This window comes from Mastomys coucha, unplaced genomic scaffold, assembly GCF_008632895.1.
Source record: "Mastomys coucha isolate ucsf_1 unplaced genomic scaffold, UCSF_Mcou_1 pScaffold22, whole genome shotgun sequence".
Taxonomy (NCBI): Eukaryota; Metazoa; Chordata; class Mammalia; order Rodentia; family Muridae; genus Mastomys; species Mastomys coucha.
The window spans coordinates 82,416,078-82,427,236 of NW_022196905.1; the positions used below are offsets into that span (position 1 = coordinate 82,416,078).

The window sequence follows — 11,159 nt, forward strand, 5'->3', positions numbered from 1 at the left end:
AAAAAAAAAAAAAAAAAAAAAAAAAAAAGACAACGTATTGGAGCTATGCAATTTGATTTTTGATTTTATAGGGGGTTATAATTAAGAGACTGCCTTGAGTCTCAGAAGAGGCCTCGGACATTTAAATAGTTTTGAGACTGAAATTGGGGTATTTTGAAGTTGTATTAAGAGTATTTTTGTATTCTGTGGTGGCCACAAGTGTATAGGGGCCAGGAAGAGAAATGTGGTTGAGTGAGAATGGCCCCAACAGACTCTTATGTGCCTCCAGTTGGTAGAACTGTTTGAGAAGGACTAGAAGTGTGGCTTTGTTGACAGAGGTGTGACACTGGTGATGGGCAGAGGTTTCAAAGGCCCAAATCATTACCATTTTAGTGCACCCCCACCAAATCTCTCTCATATTTGTGGATGAAATCTGAGCTTTCAACTCACACTCCAGTGTATGCTTGCCCACCTGCAGACATGCTCCTCACCATGGAGGTCAGGAACTCTAAGCCCCGGAATTGTAGGTTCCCTATATGCTCTTTCTTTTGTAAATTGCCTTGGTCATGTTGCCTTCACAGCAACAGAAAAGTAACTTGGATGGCTGTTACAATGCAAAAGGAAAAGAATCCTTGTATCTAAGTCAGTGAAGTCTAGCTTAGGGGGAGAAAAATCAGATAACACCAGGCTGCTACATACAGAACTTTACACATGCTTATAAAATGCTAACTGGAAGCAATTCCTCATCATCTCTCTATCAATAGGATTGTTGGCATTCCACAAGATGTAGAACTCCAAAAAGATTAGATTCCATCTAATCATCTTAAAATAATGCGGATGAGGGACACTGGAGAGTTGTCTCACAGCCAAACACAATGAGTTTTATTTGGTTTTTTGTTTGTTGATAAAGGTTCTGGAAAGTCTTCAACTTACACTCCCTCTGCCTCAGCCTTGCAAGCCTAGAATCAGGGGGTACACACTATTAACACAAGTTATGACCCTTAATATTGCTACTTTGTGTATGCCCATTAGAAATTCAATTTTTTAAATATATTACTAATGAAAAAATTAAAAGCAGGGTGGTAGTGGCAGTGCAATCCTTTAATCCAAGCACTGGCTAACCTGGTTCACAGAGTGAGCTCTAGCATAGCTAGGTATAAACAGAGCCTTGTCTCAAAACAGCAAAATCAACAAAAAGCCAGGAGATGGTGGCACAAGCTTTTAAACCCAGGATGTGGGGAGTTTGAAACCAACCTCCACTCTACAGACTGAGCTCTTGGACAGCCAATACTACACAGATAAAATTTAAAAGGTGGGGGAAAGTTTGTGTTATCTATACAAACAAGTATTTCTATTTGCATTAGAGACAGTTTTTTTATATTATTGCCCAAGTACTTGGGAATTTACTATAAATCTGAGGCTGTCCGAAATACAAATTCTCGTACCTTGGTCTCATAATGCTAAGCTCTCTAATCACATGTTTTGTAAAGCTAGAAATCATTCACATCACTAGTGGTATCTGAAGAATAAATGTAAATTTAGAGTAAGTAGGTATGGTAAAATGGTAGAACACATGCCTCGCTGCAGGCAAGACACTCTGGTCTCAGCACCATGCACCATTTAAAAAGGAGGTTTTAAAAGCATTTTCAGAACATTTTTGCCTGCTTTTATGTATGTGCACCATATGTGTGCCTGGTTATGAAGGTCAGATAAGGGGGTCAGAAGCCCTGGAATGGAAGTTACAGATGATTATAAGCCATCAAGTTAAGTGCTGGGATCAAAAGTGGGTTCTCCAAGAGTAGCAAGTGATCTTAACTACTGAGCCATGTCTCTAGTCCCAATAAATGTTTTAAAAACCACAAGTTTTATAGAAATTACACAGACTGTTAAGATTTAGAAATTGTATTCCTTATGGAATTAAAATTATGGTGAGGTTAAAAATCCCAAATCTGGAGTGAGCAGAAGTAGTACAGGAATGTACTTCCAGGAACATTCCTTGTGGGAACTGGAAGCAGCGAATTTGAGGCTAGCCCGGTACACAGGAGAGCCTGTCTCAAAAGCAAGTATCCTACACTTGCAGAGTTCAAACCTTTTTGCTTTTAAGGATCTGAGATACAGACACTTACCATTTGATGCTGATGAACATGGAGTCAACAAACTAAGTGGGGAAAAATGCTGTCTGTTAAAGTTAGCAGCAGCAGGCGCTCCTCCAAGGGGTGCTCCTCCAAGGGTTGCTCCTCCAAGGGGTGCTCCAGGCCCATACATCTGACCTCCTGAAAGACTTGAGGCAAAGTTTCCCAAATGTGTAGAAGAAGGTGTTACAGAACCATATGGTGTGTCCATGTTGACAATACCTGTAATGTAGAAGACCATCATTACTTACAGTAATTACCTCTCAGGAGAGGGCTGAAAAGTACTTCAGGTAATTTAAAGTGGGGGGAGAGAAGGAGAGAGGGAGGGAGGGAGGAAGGGAGGGAAGAGAAGGAAAGAAAAGAGAAGAGAGGAGAGGAAAAAAGAGAAATTCTTAGCTGGGTGTGGTGGCAAATACCTGTAATGTCAGCATTTGGGAGAAAGAAAGGGTCAGATTAAGATAATCTTTGGCTACATAGTAAATTCAAGGCTAGACTCCCTGTAAGAGAGACTCTATCTCAAACACAGGCACACTCACATAACCGGAATCTCACATGATCATACACATCTATAATCCCAATGAGGTTGAAAATAGCCACAATTCAAGTTTGACAGCTATAAACAAAGACTCCTTCTCAAAAGCATTCCTTCATGAAAAGATGAACAAAAGGATAATATGAATGAGGGAACAATATTTACTAGTCTGCATTCTGTCCTTTAAAAAAACTGTTTTTTTTTTTTTTTTAAAAGAGCCACAGGCTAGGAGCTAGAGATAGCTCAGAAGTTTGGAGCACTTGAAATTCTTGCAAAGGACATGAGATCAAATCCCAGCACAATCTCACAACTTTATCTATCTATCTATCTATCTATCTATCTATCTATCTATCTATCTATCTATCCATCCATCCATCCATCCATCCATCCATCCACCCATCTCAAGATTATACCACAATCTCAGCTCCAGGGAATCCAGTCATCTTCTAACTTCCCTGAGCAACAGGCAAACATTTGTGCATACATATGCATGCAGCCGATACTCACAGGAAAACAGAATCATTCAAACAAATAATAAAAAAGATATAGGCTGGCAGAGGCAGGGCAATCTATGTGACTTTGAGTCCAGCCTAGTCTATACAGTGAGTTCTAGGGTGGCAAAAGCTAAACAGTGAGAACCTGTCTCACGATAAATAAAAATTAAAAATGTGTAGTCGAGGCAGACTTCAAGTTCAAATGTTCTTATCTGTGTGCAGCACCACAATAGATTAAAGTTTATTTAAAGTACATTTCTTTTTGAATTGTATGTTCACGAATATTTGCATGTCACATGTCTCTATCTCAATTACTTATTCTATAAAGTATAAAATCAGCTATAAATAGTATGAGAATGAATAAAGATGGCTATGTTAACACTTTACTTAGAGAGCCTTAGTAACACTTTACTTAGTGTGGCACAGGCCTATAATCCCAGCACAGGTAAGGTAGAACTAGGTTCAAGCCCTGCCTGTGCTAGATACTTGTCAGGTGGACCAGGAAGAGTCCATCTTAAGAACAAAGAAAGAAGAAGAGAAAGAAAATAATTGTCACCAGGCAGTGGTGGAGCATACCTTTAATCCCAGCACTTGGGAGGCAGAGGCAGGAGGATTTCTGAGTTCGAAGCCAGCCTGGTCTACAGAGTGAGTTCCAGGACAGCCGGGGCTACACAGAGAAACCCTGTCTCGAAAAACCAAAAAAAAAAAAAATAAAAAAAATAAAAAAAGTCAGGGTACAGTGGTAAAAGCATTTAATCCTTGCACTGAAGAGGCAGAGGGAGGAAAGACTCATCACATTTCAGAGTCAGCCTGGACGAGCTAGCAACAGGCCAGCTGGGGTACACAGCAAGGCACTTCCTCAAATAAAAAGCAACAGGAATACCCCATCACCCTACCCCAGCCGATGTGACTAGAGTATAACCTGTAACTCTAGAACATGGAAGGCACATCAAGAATTCTGCCTCGTGATGGTGGTACATGGCTTTAATCCCAGCACTGTCAGAAAACAAAATCCAACCCCCAAAATAAAACAAAATTTTCTTTAAAATGCAAATAGGATTAGATCATGTAAACCACAGACTATATAGTATGTCCATCTCTCACGTAGATTTTCTCAATTACTTGAAATGCTCAGACTAACCCACTACAGTTACTCTACTTAAACAAGAAAACAAAAAAACAAAACAAAAAACAGGACAAGACAGGATCTCTACCAGGTGGTAAGTAGTGTACACACTTAGAAAGAAAGAAAGATAGATAAAAAGACAGGGTCTCTCGGGAAAGAAATGAATTCAACATATAGCCAAGAACTACACTGAGTGCTCACTTCGGCAGCACATATACTAAAACTGGAACGATACAGAGAAGATTAGCATGGCCCCTGCACAAGGATGACACGCAAATTCGTGAAGCGTTCCATATTTAAAAAAAAAAAAAGAACTACACTGAACTCAAAGTGCTAGAAATACAAGAATATGCAGTAACATGCTGTTTCAAAAGCACAATAGTTCTAAATATAATCTGGTACCCTATATTGGATCCTAAAAAAAGAAAAGCAGCTATCTAAATACTGTGAAATCTGTAGCCAACTGCTAAATACTAATTTTTTTAGTATATATACCATAGTCACCTAAGATATTTACACGAAAAACTACAATTTCTCTTTTATGAATCTAAAAAAGTGAACTTAAAAATGCAGTAACAGAATTAGAAAATCTTTAGATCCTCTAAAAATACCAGTGCTGTCCAAAAGAACTTCCCTTAAAATAGAAATGTTCCATAATTTTGCTATCCAAACAGCAGCCACTTGACTAAGATAAAAGTGTTATCTTTAGACAGGGTAGTACATACTCTGTAGCCCTGGCTGGCCTGGAACTCGTAAGGCTGGCCTGCCTCTGCCTTCCAAGGCTGGGATTAAAAGTGTTCACCACTGTACCTGGTCAGTTTTCACTGTTAAATAGAAATAAAAGAAGTTGCAAATGGCTACCACATTAGATGGTGTAACTGGACATCTTTCTCATTTTAAAACAAAGACAAATGGAAATGAATTCCAATTTAATAAAACTGTTATTCAGTGTTTTCTAGACTCTCTTTATTAATGTAAAACCTTTGTTTTCCTTCCTTCGGAGACAGGATCTCATACAGCCCTAATCAAGATAGGCATGTTAACACTTCTGGTCTTCCTACCAAGTCCTTTCCACATGTTGGAATGCAGGCATCCATCACCATGGCCTTTCCTTGTTTTACCCTATATAGTGTATAACTTGGACTTGGGGTAGGTCTCTGTAATGGTGGCCTAAAACTTAGTGCTTTAGAAGTATCAGACTAATGAAAAGGATCTAAATTTGGCAATTATGAGGATTTTCCTGATAGCATAGATTCTGGGGTTGAGGCATGAACATTAGTAGGGCTGTTTTCAAACAATGTGCTAACGGGCCTCCAGCTCAAGGCTACTCTTCTTCAGACTCTCAAGTTTGCTCCGCTCCTTAAAACGTCCCGGAACCACACAGAGCAGGGGGAGGGGAAATGAGACCTATTAACTTTATACGGGGAATTCAAGATAAAATTTACGATTAGCTTTTAAAAGATTTTAAAATAAAAACACTACACTAAATAAATGCACATGATAAACCAGTATATTAAGGGGCTACAACCCTCTCACACTTGGAGTCTACCTCACTGATAAAGCAAAGTGCTCATCCAGCATGCATAAACCAAATGGGTTCAACCTCTATCACTACAAAAATAAAACAAACCTCTGTAAGGCTGGGCACCATAGCAAACACCTTGAAGTCAAGGACAGACTTGTCCACAGTATCGAATTCCAGGCCAGCCAGGGCCACAGAGTGAGACCCTGTCTCAGAAACAACAGCAGTGCAACAAAACTTCTCTCTATCCAAGTAGCCTACACACAGAGCAAGTACATCACAAAATAGCCCAAAGTTTCTCTATCATCTATGTCAAGTAATAACTACATAATGTCAAACAAATAAATACATGCTTACCTGAGGGACTTGGAGCAGGTCTCTGTAATGGTGGCCTAAAACCTGGTGCTTTGGAAGTATCTGACTGATGTAAAGGATCTGAATTTGGCAAATACGAGGATTTTCCTGACAGCATAGATTCTGGTGTTGACTGAGATGAAACAACAGGTCCTCCCCAGAAGGCATGAGCATTAGTAGGGTTGTTTTCAAACAATGTGCTAAAGGGCCCAAATGGTAATGGGGCACTGAAGTTGGGAGCAACAGGCTTATTTGCTGGATGTACTGAATTCTGACAAGCACTTTGTGTACTTAAGGTAGAAGGTAGCTGGACAGAGGAGGGGACACTATGAGGTCTTTTAATGTGATTGACATTGAGGACTGCAACAGATGAATTCTGCACTGGAGCTGGATTCTTGTGAGGGGCAGCTGTGCCATGAGAAGGTGGTCTAATAGCAGGGGTTTCCATTTTAGGAGGTTGGGAGCATCCCATTTGTGTTTGAGGCATAGGGTACGTCACAGGCGCAGTAGAAGGCACCACCACTGGAGCAGAACTTGTTGCTGTAGGAGGAACAGTCATTCTCACATCCGGGGAAGGAACCTGAGACTGCTGAAGAGGGGGTCTTGGCTCCTGAGGAACAGATCCCGGAGGCTGCTGCTGAGTGGAATGACCTGATGAGCTCCCAGAAGAACTGCTGCTGTGTGGGGGTCTATTGTTTGCAGTTTCTACTACTGGTGGACTACTTGCTTCCTGTTCGGAAGAAGATGCCCCTTTACTTGGGGATGCTGATCCGCAATGCAAAGGGCTATTTCTAGAAACCCCTCCTGGCTGGGCTGGTGGTGATGGGGAAGATGGGGATGATACTGGATAGTGTTCTTTGGCAGTAGGCATAGGATATGTGGAGTTTGTGGGTGCGGTGCTGTTGTTGCTTGCTGTAGTTGTGACTGTTGTGGTTGTGGCATTGGATGTCTTCACAACTGTGACAAAAAGCTGCCTTCTGACTGAAGGAGAACTTGGACTGCCATTTGAAGTTGTACCAGGCACCGCAGAAGCTGATGAACTGGCTGTACTTGTTGGACTTGAAGTTAAAGAACCTGCTGAATTCACCTGAGAACCACTGCTATTCTGATTGCTATGGCGAGGCACCATGTGAGGCTTAGGCGAGTTAGTAGCTCTGGCAGGGCTCAAAGGCCTGACAGGAAAAGGACCCCAAGTGGATTGAGCTGGTGGAAAAGTACCTCCAAAGTGGGTCATGGGCAACCTTGGTGGACGGATCTGCTGGAAAGTCTGAGCAGCAAGCAAAGCATGTGCAAACTGTGGAGGAGGATACGCTAGTGGAAGAGAAACTGGAAACCCAGGCCTCACATTATTCACGGGGTTCTTAATGGTTTTGTGAGTGGATGCAGAAGAGATTGCAGGAACGGTGAGTGCTGTGGCAGTTTGAGATGTTGATGACAGAGCTACAGTTGTCATTTTAATTCCCATTAAGGAACTATTAGCAGCAGTGGTGGTAGGTGCTGAGGACCCTATTTTGGAATTTGCTGAGGAGCTTTTCAAACGATTCTTTGGAATAAGTTCATCAATTTCTTTGTCTGGATCCTTGATCAAAGCATTGATCAACTGAGTTGCTTGTCTTGTTGATTCAGTGCCACCCCTGCATGTTGATGAACAGATAAAAACAAATGCCCTCAAAATTAGCCTTACTTTCACTACTTTCTAGTAATATAGCCTATCATTCTCGTGTAGACATTAACATATATGCATGTGTAAACACACATGAAACAGGTAAACCAAACACACACACACACACACACACACACACACACACACACACACACACACCTTAAGTGACTTAAAAAAAAAAAAAGATTTGCGGGCGGTGGTGGTGCACGCCTTTAATCCCAGCACTTGGGAGGCAGAGGCTGGCGGATTTCTGAGTTCGAGGCCAGCCTGGTCTACAGAGTGAGTTCCAGGACAGCCAGGGCTACACAGAGAAACCCTGTCTCAAAAAACCAAAATAAATAAATAAATAAATAAAAAAGATTACTTATGTCCATGTGTATAACTGTCTAGACAGTTGTGAGCTACCACATAAGTGTTGGAAACCAGGTTTTCTGCAAGAGCAAGAAGTGCTCTTAACTCCTAAGACATTATTCTAGCCTCTATTTTATTTTTTTAAATGAAAAACTCATTTTCTCATTGTTTCCTTAGCTAAAGTATTGTTTCTCCCATTGTAACGTGATTTATCATTAGGAAACTGATTATTCACAAAAGCTTGTGTGGCCTACACTAAAATTTGAAAGTTAAATATGTGAGTAACTGAGACTGGTACTCAATGCCATTAGTACCAGCAGAAGAACAATCTGTGAGTTCCAGACTAGCCTGAATTACTTACTGAAAGTGGGTCCTAAAAGAAAAAGGTAGGGCTGGTGAGATAGGTCAGAGGTTAAGAACACCAACTGTTCTTCCAAAGGTCCTGAGTTCAATTCCCAGCAACCACAGGGTGGCTCACAACTACTCGCAATGAGATCTGACACTCTCTTCTGGAGCATCAGAAGACAGCTACGGTGGACTTATTTAAAATAAATAAATCTTTAGGCCAGAGCAAGCAAGGTCGACCAGAGCAAGTGGAGCTGACCTGAGAGCCAGCAGAGGTCCTAAAAAGTCAATTCCCAACAAACAGATGAAGGCTCACAACTATCTGTACAGCTACAGTGTGTACTCATATACATAAAATAAATAAATCTTAAAAAATGCCTTTATTAAAAAAGTAAAAAAAAGAAGCCAGGTGGTGGTGGTGCACGCCTTTAATCCCAGCACTTTGGAGGCAGAGGCAGGCGGATTTCTAAGTTCGAGGCCAGCCTGGCCTACAGAGTGAGTTCCAGGACAGTCAGGGCTATAGAGAGAAACCCTGTCTCGAAAAAGCCAAAAAAAAAAAAAAAAAAAAAAAAAAAAAAAAGTAAAAAGAGAAAGAAAAAGGGTAAAAAGAAGGTAAGCCTAGAGTGGTAGTGCAAGTCTTTAATCTTAACACTTAGGATACAGCCTAGTAGTTACATAGAGAAACACTGCCTCAAAAAAAGCTGATGATTACTTAAAACAATCTTAGCTACTAAGTTGGAATTGTAGCTCATTAGTAAGAAATTAGGTCCAACCTTTAATATTGTAAAATCAAAGAACAAAACACCAATGTCTAAGTAAACATGTTAAACTTTACAACTAAGCAAGGGAAGAGGATTTATCTTTAATACTACTGTCTGAGATAACACAGTTTACTGCATACTCCTTTTATTTTTTTTTTTTAAAGATATGTAAGTACACTGTAGCTGTCTCCAGACACCCCAGAAGAGGGCATCAGATCTCATTGCGGATGGTTGCACCACCATGTGGTTGCTGGGATTCGAACTCAGGACTTTCAGAAAAGTAGTCAGTGACAGCTGAGCCATCTCTCCAGCCCCTACTGCACACTCCTAAATGGCTTCTCTACAAACAGCATCACAATCCCTTGGAGGACAACCTCTCAAAACAAGTGAGGAATTCTAACATCATCAACAACAACAATGACAGCAAACTGGAATGGTGGCTCTTCAGGAAAATGCTTGATTAAATTTACATATGGAAACCTCAAGAACCAACTGCCCAGGAACTGTACCTACTTGCCTTTTCTCTGGATTCTGCAAGTTGTAACAACCTTAGCTATTCCAGCAGAGGAAAAAGCAAGAAAGGAGGAAAAGGTGAAAAAGAAATGGATTAAATGTCTTCTTACTTTAAAGAAAAAAACCTATAAGCCCTGGTATACACCACAGTTAAGAACCTGCTTTTCTTTTTCCTTCCTTCTTTTTATTATAAATAATTTCTTTTTATTTTATGGGCATTGGTATTTGCCTACATGTCTGCTGTATGAAGGTGTTAGAAACCCTGGAACTAGAGTTATAGACAGCTGTGAGCTGCCATGTGGGTCTGGGGAATTGAACCCTAGTTCTATGGAAGAGCAGTCAGTGTTTTTACCGGCTGGGCCATCTCTCTACCCACCCTATCCTGAGAATTGACTGCCACCCCCCCACCCCCCAAGACAGGGTTTCTCTGTATAGCCCTGGCTGTCCTGGAACTCACTCCGCAGACCATGCTGGCCTCGAACTCAGAAATCCACCTGCCTCTGCCTCCCAAGTGCTGGGATTAAAGGCATGCTCGACCACTGCCCGGCGAGAATCGACTTTTCAAAATATACTTGTTTTTGCATCCTTATAATGTCCTAAGCTATCATCTTTATTCTTAGGGCATTTCAGCAGACACACTTGATGAGTTTTCAGGTTAAATATTTACATTGCATTTACTGGTTACATTACATTACTAAGTTCAAATTCTAAGGATATCATTTCACAACAAAATCTCAAAAGTAATTGAGAGAAAATAACTCCCTGCTTTAAAATGTTAGAAATTTACTACTTAAGACTCCACACAAATTTTTAATTATCTCAAATTTTCATAACATTACTTAAAAGATAACATAAGAATGTATTCATTAGGCCGGGTGGTGGTGGCACACGCCTTTAATCCCAGCATTTGAGAGGCAGAGGCAGGCAGATTTCTGAGGCTAGCCTGATCTACAGAAGAGTTCCAGGACAGCCAGAGCTATACAGAGAAACCCTGTCTCAAAAAAAAAAAAAAAAAAAAAAAAAAGAAAGAAAGAAAGAAAGAAAGAAAGAAAATGTATTAATTAGAAAAAGTCCTGAGAATAACATTCCCAAACACTCATATTTTGGGGGATGGGATGCATATGTGGGGGATAAGGTCTCCCTACAGAGCTCTGGCTGTTCAGGAATGAAAAAGTCCAGGTTGGCCTCAAACTCAGAGGTCTGCAAGCCTCCCTCTCCTGAGATTAAATACCTGTATTATAACATTCATAAAACTATAATCTTTCAAATACACAAGGGTTAGGGGGATGCCTATGATGGTTTGTTTATATTTGGCCCAGGGAGTGGCATTATTTGGAGGTGTGGACTTGTTGGAGTAGGTGTGCCCCTGTGGGCGTGGGCTTTATGA

General features: G+C 40.8%; 1 protein-coding gene and 1 non-coding gene across 8 annotated transcripts in view; one reads left to right on the plus strand and one right to left on the minus strand.

The window, feature by feature from the left end:
* The window catches only part of Ankrd17 (ankyrin repeat domain 17), a 138,847-nt gene that overhangs the window by 8,030 nt on the left and 119,658 nt on the right, over window positions 1-11,159 (minus strand). For all 7 annotated transcript variants that reach the window (XM_031390963.1, XM_031390962.1, XM_031390959.1 and 4 more), the window contains 2 exons: window positions 6,143-7,773; window positions 2,106-2,333 (listed from right to left, as the gene is read on the minus strand). In XM_031390963.1, the coding sequence (XP_031246823.1) occupies window positions 2,106-2,333; window positions 6,143-7,773 (1,859 nt within the window). The remainder of the gene's footprint in view (window positions 1-2,105; window positions 2,334-6,142; window positions 7,774-11,159) is intronic.
* LOC116071556 lies at window positions 4,457-4,563 on the plus strand. Its single transcript, XR_004110966.1, has one exon. It is a non-coding gene; the product is annotated as a U6 spliceosomal RNA (small nuclear RNA).